Genomic DNA, 25,954 nt, shown 5'->3' with positions numbered 1-25,954 from the left:
CAGCCCAAGACAAGTTGCAGATGTAGTAAAGTAAACCAACCAATCACCAGGTTGAACATTCCCATTATTATTACTGGGGTTTTTGCCATTCATATCACGAAGAATCTTCCACAATTTAGATGTGTCTGATTTTGAATTTTTCGATTCTTTGAGTTGTGCAATCATTTTCTGATTACTTTTATGTTTGATTAGTTTTTTATACTGTTTACGGGTTTGAAAGAATTTCCCTCGGATATATGGATCTTGAGGATACTTTTGTAATAAACGTGATAGGCTCCTTAACTCCTTACGAAGGGCCCAACGATCCGGGTCAACCCAATTTGCGTTTATTTTTTTTAAGTTTAGAAGTAATTTTCTTTAGACATTTGTCTGCAATATTTGTAATTAAATTTTCAAAATCTGTGACTGCAGCTTTTGACTCATAAATGCTATCAGGTTTGCTCATAAAATTTTTAATTTCATTATTATTTAACTTTTCAAGATTTGTTTGATAATTGTCCTTAGCCTGGTCATTCCACATATATTTTGATGGTAAAGGATCTAATTTATCATTGCTTTCCTTATTTTCATTTAGACACATGTTAATATTAATCTTCATAGATAAAGTTAAAGCACAGTGGTCTGATAAATGAGACAAATCGGCTACTTTAAAATATTGTAATGAGTCGCATAAATTCTTTGAAGTTATCCCGTAATCAATTGTACTGCTACCCCGGGGAGTGTGACATGTGTATTTTCCTGCAGAGTCACCAATAGTTCTACCATTCAGAATGATGAGGTTTCAATCAATACACAACTGAATTAATTTTTTACCAAATTTAATACAGCATGATGAATTAACATCCATAGTATTTCTGTTGCCAAAATTGTCATTAATATAGTAGGATGGTAAGGGTAGATGCATATTTCTGCTATCATCAATTCTATCATCAAGGCTACCAATTCTAGCATTGAAATCCCCTACGAGAAGAACATCACCTTTGGATGAGAATTGTAAAATATCTTTTTCCAGATAACTAAACAGATCAACATCCTTGTTTTATAAAGGAATGAGTTCTCAGGTGGGATGTAAATACAACCAATGTATAAATCATTATTAGTAGCACAGATTGTTTTGTCAATCTTACACCAAATAAAATGTGCTGTATTGCCAGAAATATGTGTAATGTACTGTTTGTATTTACTTTTAAATAGAACAGCGACACCCCCTCTTTGTTTTTTTGAGCGACCAATATTTCTGTCTTGACGTATCACCTCATATGAATCTAGGCTGTTTTCTAATCTAACACTACTGTTACTGCTAAGCCAAGTTTCTTGGAAACAAACCAAGTTTAGGGAAGAGGTGTAATTAATAAAATCAGCATTTGACAGCTTACTGCTATTCAACCCATTGATATTCCAACTACCTATTTTGAAGTTGGACATTTTGCAGCAAGCGAAAATATACTATAATAAAAAATATATATATATAAAAAAAAGAACTACACAAAAATACTACACACTTAAAAGTTAGCAAATAAAAGGAAATAAAAGTTAGCAAGGGGGAAACTGGGCCGGAAAATACTAGTAAAACAGTTAATTAAATTTGAAACAATAAGTATTTGTTTGGTTAAAGAAATAAAATCAACGAAACAAGTTTGTCTGGCACCTCCAAGTAAAGGAAAGAGAGAAAAAACAACAACAATCAAATTTAAAACAATTGGTATTTGTTTGGTATTAAACTTTGGGTAAAGAAGAGAGCAAAGCAACAACAAAAAATACCTTATTTATCCAAAAGAATGTACGTACATCTGCCCCAGCCACGGGCTCCATGATAACAGTTATCTAAAATGAGTTCATAAGGTTTATGAATTTCTGCGATTTCCCGGCGTTCAAAGTAAATGTCTTCCTGAGCTGTTGAGGGCGCTCTGTTTGGTAAAATTTGGTAAGTTTTAGACGAATATCCTCCGGTTCAACGATGATTATTTTGGTTTACCATTTCTGTACTGCTAGATAACTAAACATGCACGCATGCCAGTCTGATTGATCCCACAACATGGTGTTTGAAGAGGCAATAATGCAATTCACTAAATAATGCAAGCTTTAAATTATCTGCTCTACATGTATATAAAAGGCAAATCTTGGCCAAATAACAAGTCGCTGTTGAGTGCAGCCTGAAAAAATGTTTCGTGAGTGCAATAATCTCAGTAATGATCAGGCCAATTCTAATTAATTTATGTTGATAAACGTACATCACACATGGTAGATTGCTATGACACATTGTTTTGTTTTGCAATTATATTCAGTTTTCTATATTTACTTAATGTGTTTGCAAAGCCCAAGTGGGAAGAAATGTGAAAATGAAACTTGGTACACAGGAATTTATTGCACCATAATTATATCGGCGTAAAGCCGACTAGATATATTTATACTGTGTATCATTGCTTTGTGTTCAGGTGGTACAATTAATGTTATGCCAATGCTGTTTGGAAAAATAGCTGCTGTTGAATCACAGGTATGTTAAATGTTTAATTGTAATAAGTCAGGTTATTGTTTTGCTACTTTATGTTTTTTATACAGAATTGAAAATCGTGTTTTGGGTACGATTGTTATTTAGAATCATGGGAGTAGTGCAATTTTCCGGCAAACAAGTAGGACTAGAGACTTTATGGTGCCCCACCCTTTAACTTTTCTTTATAACATCAGTGTTTAACAATCTCAATCTATTTAATAGCAAATATCTACTAGCACTCTTTGCTTGGCAGTTTATATCATTACTAACCAAATACTACTTCTGCCTATATATACAAATATGGTTTTGTTATAGTAAGATGCAGGGTCATCCTGGGAGTACTCAGTATGGAAATAAGTCTGATCAGTGCTGTCATTTCCATGCTACCCGGCCATGAATTGCAAGTTCTTCATGACTAAAATTATGCCTTCGACGTACTCTCATGTTTGTAGCCCATCACTACTAACTTTGATCAGATGACTCACTTAATTCGTTGCTTTTTCTAGGTTAAATTCTTCATTTTCTTACACACTAATATGACCAGACCAATAAGTCTGCCTGTACTTTAATGCTGCAAACTCTTCGACAACAAGAAGTGGTTAAGCTTGGCATGGTTTCCAATTTGTACCTTATAAAATTAGTCTCTCATCTGCCCTCCGCATTCTACTGGACTGGAGATGGCATTCATCAATGTCTCCATTGTAGAATATGCATATTATACAAATTCACATCTCATTGACCCCTGCATTTGACCTTTGTTCTGTATTGTATTCTCTGTGGATGATGGTTCTGTCATAACTGCTGAAGAAACCAGGTAGAGAATTAGGCATGATTGATTTATTACACAAAGCTATAGGTGCAGCCATCACACCATGGCTCCTTTAATTTAATTAGTGTCTCAAACCATCTTGAATATGAATCCATGCAAGCACAAAACTATTTAGACCATTCCAATGAAATATGTCTATTGCTATACAGTTGACCATACAGTTGAGTCGCAAGTAGCAAAATGTGTCAGTTGCGAGTGCTCGAAAGTGGCAGTTGCTGGCACTAAAAATAGCAGTTGCTAGTGGCGATTTGTATGTAGTTGTGAGTGCTAGCTACATCAGCATTGTGTGAAATAAAATTCTGATGTCCTAGCCACTTGTTTTCAAGTTACATGTGTGACATGAGTCTGGCCGCTAGATCAATCGGAACTGTGTGAAATAATAAAAATAAGTCCTCGCCTCCGATGTCTTAGCGGCATATTTTCTTGTTGCAAGTGTTGAAATGTATTGACATTCTAAATCTCTTTTCATTGAAATCGCCGATAGTCCCAACATGTTATAAATCGATTGCCCTTATTCATGGTCAGGCGACTGTGTTCAGGTTTTCGACTATTACATAGAAATTCTTAATTGCGTCTTCGAGTATTGAGGTGAGGGGATTATATGTAATTCCTACTGGAACTGAGTCAGTATGTTTCGTCTAAATCACAAGGTCGGTTGGGATAGAGGTAAAGCAGACTAGGTGTGAAATCCCGGTGTCTCCATTCATCGAGCACTTGTGTGACACGCATCCGGTTAAACCATGGAGCTAAGTGGTTAAACCAGCAATGTAAGCATTTTGATAATTGTAAACAAGCAACAATCTTGTGACGACAAGAAAAAACTAACTACAGCGAAGTCTCACAAAGGTGTATAAAAACACATCTTGAATGTGTGTCCACGCGCGGTCAATGTGAATGTCTTCACAGAATAGAGATAACAGTCCCATGACCTGATCGCCAAGTCGTGGCGCCAGTGTCTATAGTACTGAAACAGACAATGAGTAATAAATAAATGTGTTTAGTCCGTATCGATGTTGCAAAGTCGAAGTGGGTCTTCGGTAGGATGACAGTAATATCAACAAAATTATGCATGTTTTTTTCAGTGGTTTAATGAAAACTTGAAAGGGTTTAATAAGTGTGAAAGAATACAATAAGAGTTGACAGAAAGCACTTATCGACTGGATACAATGGAGTATGGTAAGATCAACTCGTTAACAGAAAATAATGTTGTCACAACAATATGTAGGACCATGATTGAATACAATGACAGGTGAAAGTTATATATTGAACGCAATGAAGCGTAATCAAGTCACCCACTGTCGTTGTTTAGAGTATGTCGCTCTTTGACGTTTTACTTCAAGTGTGTCAAAATAATATTCTTTGTTTATATACATTGTAAAAATCGAGCCCCGGCAAAACAAAGCATTTCATTACAAAAAGGGCATACATAAAAAAAAACGCAATGTGGTACGATTGTTTCCCGACGTGGTAGGTTCACTTCCAAATTCATAATTATGTGTGATAAATATGCATGTATATAAATTGTATTCAAAAACACCTCGCGTTATTTTTACTGCAACAATTGGAGTTTAATGTTTATTCCTAAAGGTTAATGAGTCGTCAGTCACTTGTGCAGGCGAAGCGCGGGCGGAGATTGACAGTGTAATGTATCCACACAAGAAACACAGGATCAAGGGAGTAACAGGTTTATTTTGGTTACGGAGCTTACAAACATGGCGGGCATCTCAAGGCGCAGACGACACTCGTTAAGGGGGCGTCTCAAATGACTAACTATGATAAGGTCAAGGGTCATCTCACAAGTACAATGAAAAGTGAATATACTACACTTCCCCTTCCTTAAGCTTTTGAATACATACAAATGCTAGTTTTGTGCATAAGAGTTCTGCAATTTGCCTTCAATAAAAACTTCAAAAGTTACAACAATATAAATAACAATTAACCTAACTAGAGGGGAGAGGTTTTCCAGCACAAATCACCCTCGCTAGTGAATCTTCAGCATTCACCTTCCCTGCTCTGAGTTTGCTCTGAAATACAAAATTAAGGTTGCTCAAACATTTTTTTTTTTTTTTTTTTGTAACTTCAAAGTAAGAACACATTACTAACTGTAATAAACATTTTACAAATCTAAACGTTCTGGTGCTCTTTTAATTCGAGTTGAACGTCGTAACTCAACAGGTTTTGGTGTACTAGGTAAATTTCCTAAATCTGATGATTTCGGAATTATGCTATCAGGGATTTTGGGTACACCAATCTGTGTAGTAGTTGGAATAAACGGAATATCACTACTGACTATTTCACTATCACTATATGAATCTAACTTGGTATCAGCACTAAGATCTAACACTGACTTTCTGAGATGATCTGCATGGCGTCTTATTATGTATCCATCAAGTAATTTAATTATAAAAGAAGAACCTTCATTTCCAATGACTATGCCATTTAACCAACGTACACCAGATCTAAAATTATAAGCAAATACGGTATCTCCAATAGAGAATTCTCTCCCTTTCGAGTGTGTATCATGCCATAATTTCTGTGTTGTCTGTGCACGTCGCACTTTCGCTGCTTCATCAGGTTGAAGTAGGTCAAGGTGAGTTTTCAACTTTCTTCTACACAGTAATATGTCTGGCGACTTTCCTGTCGTGGAATGTGGTGTAGTCCGGTATTTGAGTAAAAATCGTGATACTCTGGATGAAATACTCCCCTTATTCAACTTCTTCATCCCTTCCTTGAATGTTAGTACAGATCGCTCTGCCAAACTATTGGATCCAGGATGGTATGGTGCGGAAGTTATGTGTTTAACTCCATTCGCTCGCATGAATGTCTTAAACTCATGGCTGACAAACTGTGGACCATTATCGGATATGGCTGCTTTATGTAGATGGTAATCCATGCTGTGCAAACACAATACGTAGTTTCTCTATTGTATCTTCAGCTGTCGTGGATTTCATCGGAAATACTTCCATCCATTTTGAATATGCACAGGTGATGATTAGAAACATTTGATGAAGAAACGGTCCTGCGTAATCAATATGTATGCGATCCCATGGTCCTTTTGGGTATTCCCATGGATGCATTGGTATAGGTGCGGGCAATTTCGCATTAACTTGGCAAGTACTGCATTTGCGAACAGTAGTCTCTATTTCATCATTTAGATATGGCCACCATACATAATTTCGAGCGAATGCTTTCATGCGAACTATCCCTGGGTGCGATTTGTGCAACATTTCTAGTATACGCGATCGTCCTTGTGGCGGCACAATGACTTTACTGCCCCATAGAACTATGTCATCTTGAATACTCAATTCGGATTTACGAACGCAGTATGGTTTGAGTTCTGGCTCAACGGATTTCTCGCACACTGTATTTGGCCAACCGTTAGTAATGAATCTACGAACTCGTGATAATACTGGATCACGATCTGTCCATCGTTTGATATCCTCTGACGTTACAGGTGATGTGTCTAGGAATTCCATCAGTAACACGGTATCAGTAGGTATAGGAATGTTGCACGATTGATCTTGCAGTGGTAATCGACTCATCGCGTCGGCATGACCCATTTTTTGCCTGGCTTATACGTAAACTTATAGTCATAAGCGGATAATGTGAGATTCCATCGTTGGACTCGCGATGATGCCATTGTTGGGACACCTTTTGCTTCATTAAACAAGGTTTGTAACGGTTTGTGATCATTGAAAATTTCAAAATGTCTGCCGAACAAGTAAGAATGAAACTTCTTCACTCCAAATATTACCGCTAGTCCCTCTTTCTTTAGCCGAGAATAATTCTTCTCGGCGGGTGCTAATGTGCGTGATGCGAAGCTAATCGGTTTCTCAGAGCCATCTGGCATTACGTGAGAGAGAACAGCACCGACTCCGTAGGGTGACGCATCACATGCAAGTATCAATTCTTTCGTTGGGTCGTAGTGAACAAGTACTTTCGAAGAATTTAACAATCTCTTAGATTCGTTAAATGATTTATCTTGCTTCACTCCCCAGTGCCATTTAGTATTCTTGTTCAGAAGTATATGCAGTGGTCCTAACACGGTTGACAGGTTGGATACGAAACGACCGTAGTAGTTAAGAAGTCCCAGGTACGAGTTTAATTCAGTTATGTTACGCGGAAACGCACGAACTTTACTTTCCAGTGGATGTAGGCCCACTGCATCGATACGGTATCCGAGATACTCTACTTCTTTCGCTTGGAAAACACATTTCTCTTTTCGAGCACGAATTCCAGCTTCAGACAATTTATTCAATACTGACTCTAAATTGTGTAAGTGTTCAGCTTCTGTCTCTCCTGTGATCAGAATGTCATCAATAAATACACATACATGCGGAATTCCTTGTAGGAGACTATCCATACACTTTTGCCAAATCGCTGGAGCTGATGATACTCCAAACGGTAGGCGATTATATCTGAAAAGTCCACGGTGTGTATTTATTGTTGTGAACTCCTTAGATTTATCATCTAGTGGCAGTTGTAAGTAGGCATTACTTAAATCAAGCTTAGTGAAAGTCTGTCCACCACTCAGGGTTGCATAAAGGTCTTCGATTCGTGGAATCGGATACGAGTCGAGTTTCGCAACTTGATTTATGGTTACTTTGTAATCTCCTCAAATACGTATTTGACCGTTACCTTTCAATACAGGTACAATGGGTGCAGCCCAATCAGAAAACTCAACAGGTTCGATTACACCTTCCTGTTGAAGTCGCATCAATTCAGATTCTACCTTATCCTTCATCGCATAAGGTACAGTACGTGGTTTAAAGAACTTCGGCTGGGCATTAGGATCAACATAGATTTTCCCTGTCACTTTCTTGACAGTACCTAACCCATCCTGAAATACATTTGAATACTGTTTTATCAGTGATTCATGAGCCATAGCTACTTTAACATGACAAATTTCTGCCCATCTTAACCTAAAGACTTTTAACCAATCACGACCTACTAAATCTGGACCACTACCTTCTACAATTACAATAGGTACATTTGCTATCTGATTATCATATTTAACATCTACATTAAGAGTTCCTACAATTTTTATCTGTTCACCCGTATATGTACGTAATACTGCGTGTGCATTCTGAACAATTGGAATATTAGCCAATATAGTGTCATAAGTCCCTTTACTCATCAATGAAACAGATGCACCAGTGTCTATTTGCATTTTGACACACTGATTATTAATTATAAAATCTGCCTCTATGGGGCGTACTTTCTCATGTCCTGAACTAACATTAAACATTGTATAGGAAGTGTCATTAATTTCTGAGTCTTCTTCCACTATGTTAGTGACATGTTGATCATTTCGTTTCACTGTTGGTCTACCTGTTTGCTTCTTACTTCTACATGCTTTGGAGATGTGCCCCATTTTCCTACATTCATAGCAGTCAGCATCTTTGTAGCGGCAAACATCAGGCGAATGATTCTTCCCTGAACATCTGAAACACAGCTGTGAATTTCCAGCTTGACTACCTCTACGAGTTTGACTATTGTTGCCATAGTTACCACTTCCACCAGATTTTCTATACTGCCTTCTATTTCTCTGTGGGTGGGTTTCTTGTACTTTATGGACTTTCTCTTCCCTCCCCTGGGGATTTATTGCGGATTTCATTGACTGTATGTCAGTTGCATTTTTTGCTGCAACCTCCATTCCTTGCGCTAGCTCCATGGCTTTCTTAAATTGCAAGGTACTTTCTGACAGTAATCTACGCTGTATGCGGTCATCTTGGACTCCACACACCAGTCTATCACGCAACATTTCTTCTAAAGTATTTCCATACTCACAGTGTTCTGCTAAATGTCGTAAATCAGCAACAAATTCTGAGATTGACTGACCTGGTTTACGGAATAATGAGTTGAACTTGAAACGTTGTACAATGGCTGACGGTTTTGGATGGTGATGTGCTTGCATTACATCACAGAGCTCCTTGAACGTTTTGTCCGATGGCTTTTCTGGTGAAACTAAACTACGCATTAAGCCGTATGTCTTAGCTCCACATACACTAAGTAGAATAGCACGTTGCTTATTCACATCGGTAATTTCGTTTGCAATGAAGTATTCACTTACGCGTTCAGTGTACACAGACCAGTCCTCAATGTCAACATTAAACTCATCAATCTTGCCGAAGGACGTCATTTTCACCATATAAAGTTACCTCAGAATTAGCTTGGAGTGTTAATAGTTTATCCTCGTCGCCAATTGTAATGTATCCACACAAGCAACACAGGATCAAGGCAGTAACAGGTTTATTTTGGTTACGGAGCTTACAAACATGGCGGGCATCTCAAGGTGCAGACGACACTCGTTAAGGGGGCGTCTCAAATGACTAACTATGATAAGGTCAAGGGTCATCTCACAAGTACAATGAAAAGTGAATATACTACAGACAGCACATCACGTTTGTTATTATTGTGCTGTTAAGTATTAGCTTTATTCAGCATTTAACCGATTGCCACTTTAATCTTTTGTGAAGGTGTCAACTGTTGACAAACAATAAAGACTGATATAGCGGATTCATCAATAATGTGTATGCCGGTCCAAGATGAAATGCCGTCAGTCTGGTCGCTTCCCAACCCCGGACCACGATGCGTTCCCACACCAAGGGATTAATATGGGATCAGTTTTATCTGTTATATTTTCCCAAACATGACACCTACCTACGTTCTGAATGTGTAACAGGGCTGCCGTAAAATTGCATTCCAATGATTCGTTTCTGACCTAAAAATGACATTCAACCACAGTCACTTTAACGCAATATAAGACTGTTAGTGAGGACAAATATCACTGTTACTTAAAATCAAAGCATTGTACCGTCTGCTGTACATAAAACTCAAACAAAGGTCAAATTGATATTTCGAATGAACCGCCGATATGACGCTGTTCACGGTGATTTTTGTATTTTTCTTTCCACAAACAATCTCAGACAAGTCCCTTCTAAATCCTCGCAACAAGAAAATATGCCGCTAAGACATCGGAGACGACGACTTATTTTTATTATTCACACAGTTCCGATTGATCTAACGGCCAGACTCGCTCGCAACTGCTACGTTTAGTGTACGTACCACACACGCACAAATAGCATCGTAGACTTTCAAAATTTTGATACATTTCAACACATGTAACTTGAAAACAAGTGGCTAGGACATCAGACTTAATTTTATTTCACACAATGTCGATGTAGCTAGCACTCGCAACTACATACAAATCGCCACTAGCAACTGCTATTTTTAGCGCTAACAACTGCCACTTTCGAGCGCTAGCAACTGTCACTTTCGAGCGCATGCAACTGACACATTTTGCTACTTGAGACTCGCAACTCAACACACGCAACTGGCGTATTTATGCACCCTTACATACCTTAAGAAGACAATGCCTTATCAATGTCATCAGGCAGAGGATACACAACACTTGGTTCACGCACAGAGTGGTAGATTTCATCACAGATCACCACTGTGCTGTTTGAACTGCAACCACAGCCAAGCATCAATCTGTTACTACAACACTGAATACAAAAACACCAGTGTTTGTTTCATACACGCTTTAATTATCACCAGAATATGCTGGCTTAGGACAATCTTGCTGTGTTCGCCCTTCATTTTCACTGATTTAATGTTGACACTCAGGAAACTGTCTATGTCGAAGAACACAACAATGACAATCATAGCACTGTTATGACCAAGTCAGGGTTGAACCGGCCCCTCTTCTGTGGTCTAGTAGGACCATCCAAGGATGTTGCTTCATGATCCAGAGTTGCTGACAGAACCTTCCAGGGGAGTGTCGCCAAAAGTCAAATGAAAGCATTCTGCGAGTCAAGTTTAGCCACTTTGCAAGTTTTCTTACAAGTCACCAAGAGTCAAATGAAAGCATTCTGTGAGTCGAGTCAAGCCACTTTGCAAGTTTTTCTGTGTATTACTGTCACTGGCAGAATGCAGAATCAAGAAAATATTCGTATGGTTTTATTTTAATTTAGTTTTTATCGTTTTGACAATGAGCTGTTATCGCCGTAAGCAATGTTAAATTATTCTTCATGCTCAGTCTGTCTTTCAAAATCAACTAATTTCTTGATGAACAAACCTGAGAGAGGTCCACATGGTAGTACCAATATATATAATATCAAAGCAATTGGACTTGCGGTTTTCAACAAGAAGTCGAAAATATAACTTTTTACCAAAAAATATTCACCAAAATTAGAAAATTGAAGATATCATCATGAAATGAACAAATCTGAGAGAGGTACCCAAGGTACATATACACGAAGTATCAAAGCATTCAGGCTTGTAGTTTTCAAGAAGAAGTCGAAAAAGTAAAACATTGACATGGACGACGACGGACAATCACTCATATGATAAGCTCCGCTCGCTCACGTGGTTAACAATGAAACTGAAACTGAATGACGTTCCCACTTTTATTACTCGTGATTGTTAACGGCAGGTTACACTAGCGCACCGGAAGCATGTGTGCGAATAGAGGTCATAGCCGTCGCGTCGCATCGCAATTTTATAGTAGCTCACATGCCGGACTCATACCCTGCTCGGGGATCATGTGGTCCGTGTTACGAGCCCGGCCATTATAAATTGGTCTGGGATCAGCTTGTAAATAATCTACTGTAACTATACACCGCACCACAGTCCCTCTAGAGGGACTGTGACCGCACAAACAAACTACAAGAGATTCCATAAAATAGAAATACAAGTGGCGTTTATCACGCCATTAATTTATTCAAGACCTTTTGTTACCTGTTAAAGCATTTGTTGTTTCTGTTTGGAGCTGTGTCTCTCGACGCAACTCGCCCTGGTTATGTAAATGTTTCCCCTTACCATCAGGCTTAAAGCCGAAACAAATGACAACATTTTTTTCTGAATTACACAAGTTCATCATATTTGGTATGTCATGTTTATTTGAAAAAAAAAAACGTGCCTTGCTTGGGTTGGACGGTTACTAAAAAATAGTGACCGTGGTTGAACTGAATTAGGGACAGTGTATGTTCCACCCTTTGTTGTAGTTGTATAATAGAGTGTCAATCACATGTGTCGCGGCGTCAACACTTTGAAATATGTGGACGAAACGTATAATATACCGTACGCTATATTGTGCACGAGATTGACCACAGTCCCTCTTTCACTGATAGAGGGACTGTGGATTGACCAAACTCTGTGCTTTCGACAAGAGGTATAAACCAGGTTTACCGTAAACTGCGTGTACAATAAGAAATTTACCGCATGCTGTAAGAGTGGGGACAGGGGGTGGGTGACTGGAACGATTCACAGTCAATTCGTCCCAATTCACATTCGTCCCACAAGTCGATTCGTCCCAATTCACATTCGTCCTGCAAGTCGATTCGTCCCAATTCACATTCGTCCCACAAGTCGATTCGTCCCAATTCACATTCGTCCCATTTCACATTCGTCCCAATTCACATTCGTCCATTTTTTTTAATTTTTGGTCAGCGTTACGATCTTGAGCAGGGTCAATTTCTATGCCAACTGTTACTGACACGCTAACTAATAACTCCACGTTGCGTGTACGGTGTATTTGTATTTATTAACTAATAACTCTACGTTGCGTGTGCGGTGTATTTGTATTTATTAACTAATAACTTGTACGTTGCATGTACGATGTATTTGTATTTATTAACTAATAACTTGTACGTTGCATGTACGATGTATTTGTATTTATTAACTAATAACTCTACGTTGCATGTAAGGTGTGTTTGTATTTATTTATTTATTAACTAATAACTTGTACGTTGCATGTACGGTGTATTTGTATTTATTAACTAATAACTCTACGTTGCGTGTACGGTGTATTTGTATTTATTAACTAATAACTTGTACGTTACATGTACGGTGTATTTGTATTTATTAACTAATAACTCTACGTTGCGTGTACGGTGTATTGGCGCTCCGCTAGGATTGCCCTTATAATCACTTTTGTCGTTTTGTGTGTGTGTGTGTCTGTGTGTGTACATTTCCAGTGTTCCAGTGTTCACGTATTATTTCTTCTGTGATTTTTTTGGCTTGGCCGATTTCGTTCAAACTTGGCAGGTAGGTCACACCTTAACCCTAGTTATAAGGAAAAAACTGGAAAAATTTTTTGGACCACCGTTGCCATAGCAACAGCCAAAAAACTGATTTTTGGATAGCTTCGCGCCAAATGTATCTCCTCCTACAAATTTGGGATAAAATACTTCAAACATAGCTCATTCTACTCAGCTTGAGTGTGGGCACAAAAATTGAATTTTTGATATCTGTTTTCATTACCGAGAAATTTGACCCTAAAGTTGAGGTAACTTTTCACCAGCAACGGCTTTTAACTCCTCTGTGATTGTTTCCGCTCGGCCGGTTTTGTTCATACTTCACAGGTAGGTCGTGCCGTCACTAATTGGAAAACAATCCTGGCCCACCATTGCCATTGCAACATCCAAAAACTGATTTTTGAATACTTTCGCCCCAAATCTATTACCTCCTACCAGTTTTATCGGTGTCGCTGGGTGTATATGATAAAGGGAAGTTGTGCAACCAAATTTGCCGAGTTCGCAGTTTTTTGCCAATAAAAAAATAACTAAGGCAACAACTCACGGTTTTTCAGCATTTTTGTAATAAAGACATTATTCTCCATCAATAATCCGCCCAAAACAGGAACATTTCTACTAATTCTTGTGTTTTTTCGACGTTTTTCGAAAAACCTGCGATTAGGCTGTGAAAGTAGAACATTCCGGAGGGGGCGAAATGGAAGAGCCATATTTAACGCCTAAAAATAGAACGCGTATTTTGACCTCTATGCGGTCGTCGCCAAAGAGCCCCGCGTCCATCGCCTGGCAATGCTCTTCCGTTTCACCAGTTGCGTTTTTTTGACTAAAATTTGGGCAGTACTGTCAATCACGAAAATTGATGAATAAATTAATACACATAAAATATGAATCACGGGCTAATTCAATGGTCACCGAACACTCCACTGTGGCAAGATAGTAGCGTACTGTATATTTGACCCAGATTTGACAAGCTTGGTACAGTTTTTTGCGCGTGTCCATAATAACGCGCACAAAGGATTGTGGGGCAGAGTCCTTTATTTGCTGGCATTCTTGACTTTTGACTGCAGTTCTTTTTTATATTTTAGAGTAAATGCTTTTGATATGCTCTTAGGTTTCTTAATATCCGTCTGAAATTCTGGACTGTGGTCATATTTTTCGATTAGGAGTCGTAGATTTAAATAACTCACTGTGACTAATGTTTTGCATTATGAAGTATATTATTATGAAGGTCAACACACTGTACTTTAGGTAAATATTTACCATCTCGTTATTTCATTATTTCGCTTTCCAGCATTTACAGGAAATGCTTCATTCTAGAAAATGCTATCGCAAAACGGTTGGAAATAATAAATGTAACAGCAGAATACGTCCTAGCACAGTCACTCGACTAGGAGAGTGATTGTGGTCCTTGTAATAAACTAAGTGACTTCCAAAAACTGAATGGTGTTTGCGAACTTCGTATTAGTTATAAACCGACGTTAGCTTCGCGTTTATGTCACAACACCATGGAAACAGCCAAAAACATGGTGCTTGTTTTTGAGCGGAGCGGATCGCCAACCAGCCTACCGGCTTGTTTGTTTATAACGTCGGCAAAAACAAAATTGCATAATGAACAATTACGCATGCCAGTGCATGACGTGTACGTGAACAGTTCGTTGTTTGGATTTTTTGTGTTTATTTGGCGAGTTAGTAGTGGGCTAACCTTAAATCTGACGAATCGATCGACTTGTGGGACGAATCGACTTTGGGACGAATCAACTTGTGGGACGAATCGACCGTCCCCCACTGGTACAGGATGCAGGAAATAAAAAAAGGTTACAGGTTACCATTTACAGTAAAAAAAATCGACTTTTACACTTAAAGATATATTTGATATTTTGTGTTTAAGAATCTATATTGGAAGCTTAATGTGGAAAATGTTTTATACACTTACAAAATATACGATCTTTGTACAAATCATGGATGAATAAAACGGTTGATTACATTTTTAAATCTTGTCCATGGCTATGAATATACGTTTTTTATTTGTTTGAATTACATTACAAAGTATAAAAACATTGGACCACAGCCTACGAAAATATCCCCTCTGTACCTTGTACGGACACGATATTTACCGTATACTATCTTGCACTGCAACAGGAAACACAAAGACGTTACGATATTCTTAGAATACCGATTTCATTGCACGTGTACGTAGCATTGTCACCTGCATACAATGCTGTGTTTACGGCGATATATAACAATGAGAAAACGACATGAGGTGAATAATTTCTGCGTAACAGACGTCTTACATGGTCATTTTTAAATGAATCTTACTAAACAATACTACGGGAGTCTCACCACACTTCCACAAACTTGTCCTGTCATTGTCCTTCGACAATGTCGACACATTCGCAGGACTTTCACCCCCATGGATCGAATGGTATTGTCCTATTGTTAAACGCTAACCAAAATGAGTAAACAACGTGGCGGACTCGACTCGCTGGAATGCCCGGGCGTCGATCATAAAAAGTGCGGATAGCTGCTCGAATTCGCCACTCTGTTTCAAATTTTGAGCATAAACGAATATTATACAGTACAAAGATTGCTGCCGCTGCCCTGCGCGTTAGGTATTCCCCCCTGTTCGCTTCCGCGCGTGCCCGGACACTCCCTCGCGTGCCCGGACACTCCCTCGCGTGTCCGCGCGTTAAGTAGTAGGACCGGTTTTAACATCAAAGTCCAAGCCAAAAATTGCATTGGCAAATCTCAAGGTATGTACGCAGAAGCCACGCAAGACAAGTCTGCATGTAATACTGATTCTTTTGTTGTATTACTATAAATAAAATCCACTAACTTAACAATAAAACTAGTTTTCAGTGGAGAATATTTGGAGATGTCTAAGCGAGAAGCTAAGTCCACGTTCAGAGTTGTCAGGGCCAATATTTAATCTGTCGTTCAGTATACTTACTATAGTTTGAACATCGTGATCAAACGTACTCACTTTGTGATACCGAGAGATGAAGAACGACTATAGATATTCATTCAATTCTGAGGATAGAAATGTAAATACATTTGATTGCAGTCGGTATTTTACAAACTCAAACCATTTCTTGGTGCGATTCAGGTGTTAATCAAACGCATTTCAATCAAGAAATAAAATGCCATTTGATATGTAACACTTGCTTTATCCTATTAGCAACTAACTTCTTTTTGTAGTAGTAGTTATCACAACTAATCTTTATTGCTATTAACTGATAGAAACATTGTATTTCTAAGGATGCAATACAGTTATTATTATGATTATTATTATTATTGTCATTGAAAGAACGCAATTTTTGCAGTTCACCATTTTGAACGAGTTAGACTGTACTACTTTTGATTGACGGGCAGGATTGTTATTGCTTGAGCACTTTTGTTCAGCGGCTACGCCCATGTTTCGCTTTCAGCAGATGAGTTTTACTCCTCTCAACCAACAACTGTGAACTGTCACACTGTGAATTATTTAAAATTTATTAACGACAAATGAATGAATATAAAATTTGTTACAAATCTTACATTAATTCGGAATTACTCTTTATAATACTCGTGGTGGACTTGCATCGTCCACTCCAATGACTGAAAGTGAAAGTTTGGAGGTGGTGCTGAATTTGATAAAAGGATAAAATAAACAGTCGACAGAACAGCAGGAAGTATAAAAATGACAAGAGAGCTGCCAACGTAGTTGATTTTTACAGTCGGCACAAAAAGTTGCATACACCCAACTCCCTCACCTCGTATACAGTTACCGAGGGGCTACCAAAAAAAGCCTTTGATTCCATTTAGCATCTAGGTCTCTTGTATAAACTAGCCAGAAATGGGATTACTACAGGTAATTACTACAGAATTATTAAATCCTTGTACATAAATTCCACAGGGTGCATCAAATGACAAAACAATTCCCTATGCAAAGAGGTATTAGCCAAGGGGATGGGCTGAGCCCACTCTTGTTTAACTTCTACCTGAATGATATTAAAGATGAAATCGAGTCCCCAGACAACAGTCCACTCACCTTATTAGATAGCACAATATCATGTCTACTTTATGCTGATGATCTGTTGCTTTCAGAATCAAATACTGGGCTACAGAATCCATTACATAAATTAGAAAATTACTGTAATAAATGAACGTAACCAAATCAAAAACTATCATATTTAACAAGTCAGGTAGAGCATTAAAAAGATTTAAATTTTTCATTAATGGTAACGAGCTGGAGATGGTGCGATCTTATACCTATTTAGGTATTAAATTGAGTGCCTCAGGAAAATTTGATAGCGTCCAGGAGGATTTGAAAAACAGAGCCATGAAGGCTTGTTTCAAAATAAAGCAACTGTTATTTTCAGAAAAAAGCATCCCAGTAAAATTACACATAAAAATGTTTGATGTCATGGTTAAACCCATCTTATCTTCTTGCAGTGAGGTCTGGTCAAGAGATCTTGCTGTTCATTCTAATAAGCTAATAAACTTCACTTTGCCCATGGAAAAAGTCCATATTAAATTTTGCAAATACTTATTAAAAGTAAATAGCAAGCTACTAATTTAGCATGCTTACTAGAGCTGGGAAGACATCCACTCTTTCTTTCACACATGATAAAATATTGTATTAACATCACTAAAAAACCATACAACTCTCTTGTACATGAAGCATACAGACTTGGTGTACAACTAGACAATGTGGGAACAAAAAATTGTGTGTCTGGGGTAAAAACACCTACTAAAACTTCTGAATAGGAAATCAAAACAACGAAGGAAGATAACATTACTACAACTTTGGTTGAAAGACTAAAATTAAAATTTCAGCAAAGTATTTTTTGATTTATTGCATGATGATAACAAAGGAATTAATCATAAAAATAAACTCCGCACATATAGACAACTCAAAAAAAGACACCTCCTTCGAAAAATATCTGGCAGTTGTAAAAAATTTATATCACTGATCAGCCATGACAAAACTCAGAATTAGTGCACACACTCTTAAGATTGAGACCGGAAGGCATCAAAATATAAACGTAGCAGAAAGGAAATGCCCAGTTTGCAACACTCAACAAATTGAGGATGAAGAACATTTTTTTCTTCACTGCCCATGCTACAATAACATCAGAAATGAATTTTTCCAAAAAACTGGCAACACAAACATTGTTCAAATTTCTAGAAAGCAAAAATGAAAACACACTGATCAAACTTGGTATATTCATTTACGGTATCAGCGCTTTAACTTGAGAGAAGAAACATGAAAATTACCACACCAGCTGCCTCATAATATTTACATTATACATATTTATTTCTGATACTAGTAGTTATTTTAATTTTTTTCTATTATTTAGCTATTTTAGTAATTACGGTATTTTACTTTCCTTTATCTGATTATTTATTTTTAATTGTTTATGTTTATTCTAAAACATATTTACTTTATTGTAATCAATTTAATACCCTAAAGAGGGTACAATGTCAATAAAGTTTAATTTGCTTACTTACTTACTTACTTACCAACATCCCCAGACACTTTTCCCTACTTGATTAACCGATTATCAAATCACCGGATGTATGCCTTTGATGTATAGTCACGGTGACTGCGTATTTGGACTATTCAGTTGCCTTTGTAGGTACAAAATCATTGTTGTAACATTTGGAAGAAACCAAGTATGAGCATAAAACTGAGAATGAATAAACAAATATAATAATTGAAAATTTAGTTATTTTATTTCCATGGGTGTACGTTAATGTTTTGCCCCACTGTAAAGAACATTGCTTCACACATGCTTCACACCTTCTTGCACTGACGGCGTCGTTTCACTACAATACTCAATGCCGCTCTCCCGATTCATGTTCAAAAGTAAGCAACAAGTGTTATGTTTTGTAAAAGCACTACACCCAATAATAATCCACCTGGACACAATATTTTAGTTCATCTCCGTTGTCAAAACTCAAAATGATAACAACTTCAACAGCATCCATTGCTTTTTTACCCTGACACAAACCACACCGTGACCGTACCATGGACTGTTTATATGATAATGCTACCCCAACTATCACACAAAACCCACTAAAAAAAACATTCTAAAATAACATACTGATACCCAATTGATTCTGGTTTCATCAACCTGTGAAAAAAATGACCTTTGTGTTCAAGTTGAAAGTTCAGTTACCGGGTACGTTCAGTTGACCAAATCAATGACATGTATGATAGTACTAACGATGAAGAATTATCTTGTACATTATCTCACAACACGAATAACTACACAACACGAAGGACCACAGCTTCAATGAAATGTAACATTTACAACTTGTAGACATAATCTGTGTGTCACGAGGGATCGTCGCTTAATTAAACATTGTCAGCAGAAATTGATTTTAGGTCGACAGCTCAAAATAAGCCACGTACAACTTATTGTTTTGTTTTATTTCGATGCATTCATAAATACAAACGATGTCAGTTTTCAAAACTGCATTTTTTTGGTCCTTGGTTTACTTCATAATGATAACGTACAAAAGAATTAACAGTATACACGCAAACTTGATTTGTGGCATCTGCATGCCCTCAGAACATACACTCAGATCAACACGCACACATCAGTGTTGTGGTCTCTGCATGCCCTCAGAACATACACTCAGATCAACACGCACACATCAGTGTTGTGGTTTCTGCATGCCCTCAGAACATACACTCAGATCAACACGCACACATCAGTGTTATGGTCTCTGCATGCCCTCAGAACATACACTCAGATCAACACGCACACATCAGTGTTGTGGTTTCTGCATGCCCTCAGAACATACACTCAGATCAACACGCACACATCAGTGTTGTGGTTTCTGCATGCCCTCAGAACATACATGCAGATCAACACGCACATATCAGTGTTGTGGTTTCTGCATGCCCTCAGAACATACACTCAGATCAACACGCACACATCAGTGTTGTGGTTTCTGCATGCCCTCAGAACATACATGCAGATCAAGACGCACACATCAGTGTTGTGGTTTCTGCATGCCCTCAGAACATACATGGAGATCAACACGCACATATCAGTGTTGTGGTTTCTGCATGCCCTCAGAACATACACTCAGATCAACACGCACACATCAGTGTTGTGGTTTCTTCATGCCCTCAGAACATAAACTCAGATCAACACGCACACATCAGTGTTGTGGTTTCTGCATGCCCTCAGAACATACATGCAGATCAAATTGCACACATCAGTGTTGTGGTTTCTGCATGCCCTCAGAACGTACACTCAGATCAACACGCACACATCAGTGTTGTGGTTTCTGCATGCCCTCAGAACATGCATGCAGATCAACACGCACATATCAGTGTTGTGGTTTCTGCATGCCCTCAGAACATACATGCAGATCAACACGCACACATCAGTGTTGTGGTTTCTGCATGCCCTCAGAACATACACTCAGATCAACACGCACACATCAGTGTTGTGGTTTCTGCATGCCCTCAGAACATACATGCAGATCAACACGCACACATCAGTTGGAAATACTAACACAGAATGAGCCACTGAGTTAAGAGGATTAAAATAACACTCAAGAAAGTTTACTTTTGGTGTTATAATGTATTAAAATCCTCTTCAAACCTTTGTCTTACCAATAAACATAGTCCATGGTTACTAGTATATTGTGGTTATATGGACATTTTTTTCTTTTGATCGTACAGCAATTAAGCCGCAAAAACACTTAATATGTTTTCTAAAAGATGCTACTTTTTCTATGACACGTTATTTACTTAGCATTTAAAATAAAGGATACAGTGTTTAAGTGTCAGACTGTAACAAGCTGCAAATAGTTTTTCTGTGCAGGAAAAACCGGTTCATTTAGAGGATGCAAGTGTCGGGAAAACAACAAGACATTGACTGACTGCTTCCTGTGGTGTGACCCTTTGTTTTATTTTTCGACAATCTGCGAAATGTTACCACCACGAAAAGCTTGAACAGCTCACACAGTCCTGTCTAAATTTGTTCAGCTGAACCATTTCTTACACAAAGTCAAACTTCACAGAAGTGTATAGCTGTGTTGGTTTTAAATCTGTGTGTTTTAATTTGTTTTTGAACGTACCGTGACCACTTTTCTCAAAGGCAAAACATAATCATATCCCCAAAAATAATACCAATACAATGGAGAATGTGTCATTAACAGTGATTTTTTTTAATGTATATATTACTCATAGGTGAATGGATTCTTCAAATCTGTCTTTGCTGGTTTGACAACATGTGCAATATTAAACATTGTATGGTATGTATCATCATTCATTCATATATAGTAATTATAAAACAATACATCAGACCACTGCCAGATATCGTGCTTACTATGATTAGATCAGAATGTTGCACTCGATATACCGATAAATAACACAGGTACCGGTACTTTAAATAATTCACCAAAGAGTTGGGTTTGGGATAGATTGTCAGTCTTCGATTACCATGATAACCTAGCGTCTGAGAAGGTTCAAGCTATTGTAAAGTCATTTATTGATAACATTTATAGCATAGATAAGAAAGGAATTAATACTGCTGTAGAAGATTTTAATTTAATTATTAATAATGCAGCAAGTGAGATTTTTAAACATAAACAAAAGAGTAATGGTGGAAATGTTAAACGTAAATCAAAGAAAAAATGGTTTGACAAAGAATGTAATATTCTTAAAACAGATCTGCGTAATACTGCATGTATAATCAGCAAATATCCGTTTGATGCTAACTTACGAAATGTGTTCTTTGCCAAGAAAAAGAAATACAAAAAGTTAATTAGATCAAAACAAAAAGAAGAACAAAATAATATTGTTAATAAATTAACTGACATAAAAGAAAATAATCCCCAACAATTTTGGAAAATAATCAATGAACTAAAAGGCTCAAGAAATGATCAATCTAATCCAATTTCACCAGGAAAATGGAAAGAATTCTATGAACAATTAAATAATAATGCTACTGATAATAATAATACTGTTTTACAAAAACAGATAATCTCTAACATCTCAGCTATGGAAGTAAAAGAACATTTTAAAAATTATAATTTAAATAATGAGATATCTGAAAAAGAAATTAGGCTAGCCATTAAAAACTAAAAGTAAAAAATCGTCAGGATATGATGATTATTGCCCAGAATTACTTAAATACAGTTCAGACTTCCTAATTCAGCCACTACACAAATTATTTAATATAATCCTGGACTCAGGTATTGGAACATTAGTATTATCTCTCATATCTTCAAAAAAGGAGACAAAACTGACCCAGAAAATTATAGAGGAATAGCTGTTTCTAGTTGTGTAGGTAAAACTTTCTGTAGTATAATAAACACTATAATTAGTCAATATATTGAATATAATAACATTATATATAATAATCAGGCAGGATTTCGTAAGGGATATCGTACTACAGATCAGATATTTGTATTGAAAACTATTGTCAACAAATACTTGAAATCAAAGGGAAAATTGTACTTGTGTTTCATTGACTTTCGAAAAGCATTTGATAAAATCTGGAGACAGGGGCTTTTCTATAAATTACTTAATAATGGTATAAATGGTAAAATCTATAAACATCATTACAAATATGTATCTAAATACAAAATCGTGCATTCGTTTCAAAAATAAAATAACATCCACATTTGAAACGACCAAGGGTGTTAGGCAGGGTTGTGTCATTAGCCCAATGCTTTTTAATTTGTTTGTTAATGACTTAAATAATTCACTAGAAGATGAATCATTAGATCCAGTTACATTGAATAACTGTAAAATTAGTTCCCTACTCTATGCAGATGATCTAGTGTTAATATCTGAAACAAAAAACAGTCTATAAAATACACTAAATAGTTTAGAAGTTTATTGTCATGAATGGAAACTCCATGTTAAAAAAACAGAAAAATTCTATTATAATGTACAACTACCTGGGTATAAATATAAAGTCAAATGGCTGCTACACTGAAACAAAACAAAATTTAGCAGATAAAGCAGCCCCAGCAATGTATGCATTGAAACAGTTCCTACCACCAGAAACAAATTGTAGAACTTTCATCCATCTTTTTAAAAGGTGTATTCAACCAATATTATTGTATAGATCTGAAATCTGTGGCCATGAAATTCAAGATTACAACAAATGGGACAAAACAATAACAGAAAAAACAACTACTTGGACTGAACAAATTTGTGGCAAACATTGCATGCAGAACCGAAGTAGGAGAATAACCAGGCAATAATATCACAAAATAAGCATACCTTGAACAAAAGAAATCCAATTTACAATGGTATTCTTCAATACAAAAAATGATGAACAACATGAACTATTCACGAGAACAACAGAATGATTTGTTAACAAAACATATACAGCAAATTGGCAAAGTTGTCAAACAAAAATACATAAATTTCTGGAGAAAAAATATAACTGAAAAAACAAAACTGAGTTGGTGCAGTGTAAGGAGTTGCTTTGAAAAATTCGAAGACTCTTATAATTTTGAAAAATACTTGGATGTGTTGAATTTGAAACAAAGAATTTCAATGACAAAATTTCGAACTAGTAATCACAATTTAGCAATAGAAAAAGGGAGGCATATGCAACCAAAAATACCTACTGAAAATATAATTTGCAAACAATGTTCACAGAATGAAATAGAAGATGAACTGCTCTTTGTTATGAAATGTCCACAATATAAAGTAATACGCCAACAAATCATACAAGACATTACATTTCCACAAGAAACACAGGATGATCTCCAGTAATTTCTTGATGACTTCAAAAGATGATGTAATAATAAAAAGGATTGACAACTATATTCATAACGCATTTCAATCAAGAAATAAAATGCCTTTTGATATGTAACACTTGCTTTATCCTTTTTACAACTAACTTTCTTTTTGTAGTAGTAGTTATCACAACTGATCTTTATTGCTATTAACTGATAGAAACATTGTATTTCTAAGGATGCAATAAAGTTATTATTATTATTTATTATAATTATTCGTCCCAATTAACATTCATTCCAATACAATTTCGTCCCATTCTCTTTGATCAGCCTTACAATCTTGTGTAGGGTGATGTTGATTTCTATGTTGGTGCAGTATAAAGGTGTTGCTAATTTTGACATACGTATGTGTAGGGTAATGTTGATTTCTATGTTGGTGCAGTGCAAGGAGTTGCTAATTTTGGCATACGTATGTGTAGGATGATGTTGATTTCTGTGTTGGTGCAGTGCAAGGAGTTGCTAATTTTGACATACGTATGTGTAGGGTGATGTTGATTTCTATGTTGGTGCAGTATAAGGTGTTGCTAATTTTGACATACGTATGTGTAGGGTAATGTTGATTTCTATGTTGGTGCAGTGCAAGGAGTTGCTAATTTTGGCATACGTATGTGTAGGATGATGTTGATTTCTATGTTGGTGCAGTGCAAGGAGTTGCTTATTTTGACATACGTATGTGTAGGATGATGTTGATTTCTGTGTTGGTGCAGTGCAAGGAGTTGCTAATTTTGACATACGTATGTGTAGGGTGATGTTGATTTCTATGTTGGTGCAGTATAAGGTGTTGCTAATTTTGACATACGTATGTGTAGGGTGATGTTGATTACTATGTTGGTGCAGTATAAGGAGTTGCTTATTTTGACATACGTATGTGTAGGGTGATGTTGATTTCTATGTTGGTGCAGTGTAAGGAGTTGCTAATTTTGACATATGTATGTGTAGGGTGATGTTGATTTCTATGTTGGTCCAGTGCAAGAAGTTGCTAATTTTGACATATGTATGTGTAGGGTGATGTTGATTTTAATTTTGGTGCAGTGTAAGGAGTTGCTAATTTTGACATACGTATGTGTAGGGTGATGTTGATTTCTGTGTTGGTGCAGTGCAAGGAGTTGCTAATTTTGACATACGTATGTGTAGGGTGATGTTGATTTTTATTTTGGTGCAGTGTAAGGAGTTGCTAATTTTGACATACGTATGTGTAGGGTGATGTCCATGATTTCTATGTTGGTGCAGTGCAAGGAGTTGCTAATTTTGACATACGTATGTGTAGGGTAATGTTGATTTCTATGTTGGTGCCGTGCAAGGAGTTGCTAATTTTGACATACATATGTGTAGGGTGATGTTGATTTCTATGTTGGTGCAGTCTAAGGAGTTGCTAATTTTGACATACGTATGTGTAGGGTAATGTTGATTTCTATGTTTGTGCAGTATAAGGTGTTGCTAATTTTGACATACGTATGTGTAGGATAATGTTGATTTCTATGTTGGTGCAGTCCAAAGAGTTGCTAATTTTGACATACGTATTTGTAGAATAATGTTGATTACTATGTTGGTGCAGTGTAAGGTGTTGCTAATTTTGACATACGTATGTGTAGGGTAATGTTGATTTCTATGTTGGTGCAGTGCAAGGAGTTGCTAATTTTGACATACGTATGTGTAGGGTGATGTTGATTTCTATGTTGGTGCAGTATAAGGTGTTGCTAATTTTGACATACGTATGTGTAGGGTAATGTTGATTTCTATGTTGGTGCAGTGCAAGGAGTTGCTAATTTTGACATACGTATGTGTAGGGTGATGTTGATTACTATGTTGGTGCAGTATAAGGAGTTGCTTAAT

The 25,954-nt window shown here is 36.9% G+C and overlaps 1 protein-coding gene across 2 annotated transcripts in view; it reads left to right on the top strand.

Annotated features, from left to right (window-relative positions):
- The window catches only part of LOC102806930 (uncharacterized), a 383,414-nt gene that overhangs the window by 153,869 nt on the left and 203,591 nt on the right, over positions 1-25,954 (top strand). For both annotated transcript variants that reach the window (XM_085498293.1, XM_085498290.1), the window contains exons 10-11: positions 2,436-2,494; positions 21,552-21,616. In XM_085498293.1, coding sequence (XP_085354419.1) covers positions 2,436-2,494; positions 21,552-21,616 — 124 coding nt within the window. The remainder of the gene's footprint in view (positions 1-2,435; positions 2,495-21,551; positions 21,617-25,954) is intronic.

Source organism: Saccoglossus kowalevskii, chromosome 1 (genome assembly GCF_978046115.1).
Source record: "Saccoglossus kowalevskii chromosome 1, keSacKowa6.1, whole genome shotgun sequence".
In the NCBI taxonomy this organism is placed as follows: domain Eukaryota; kingdom Metazoa; phylum Hemichordata; class Enteropneusta; family Harrimaniidae; genus Saccoglossus; species Saccoglossus kowalevskii.
Note: the sequence above shows the minus strand (reverse complement) of the source record. Positions and strands in the feature narration are given on the sequence as shown.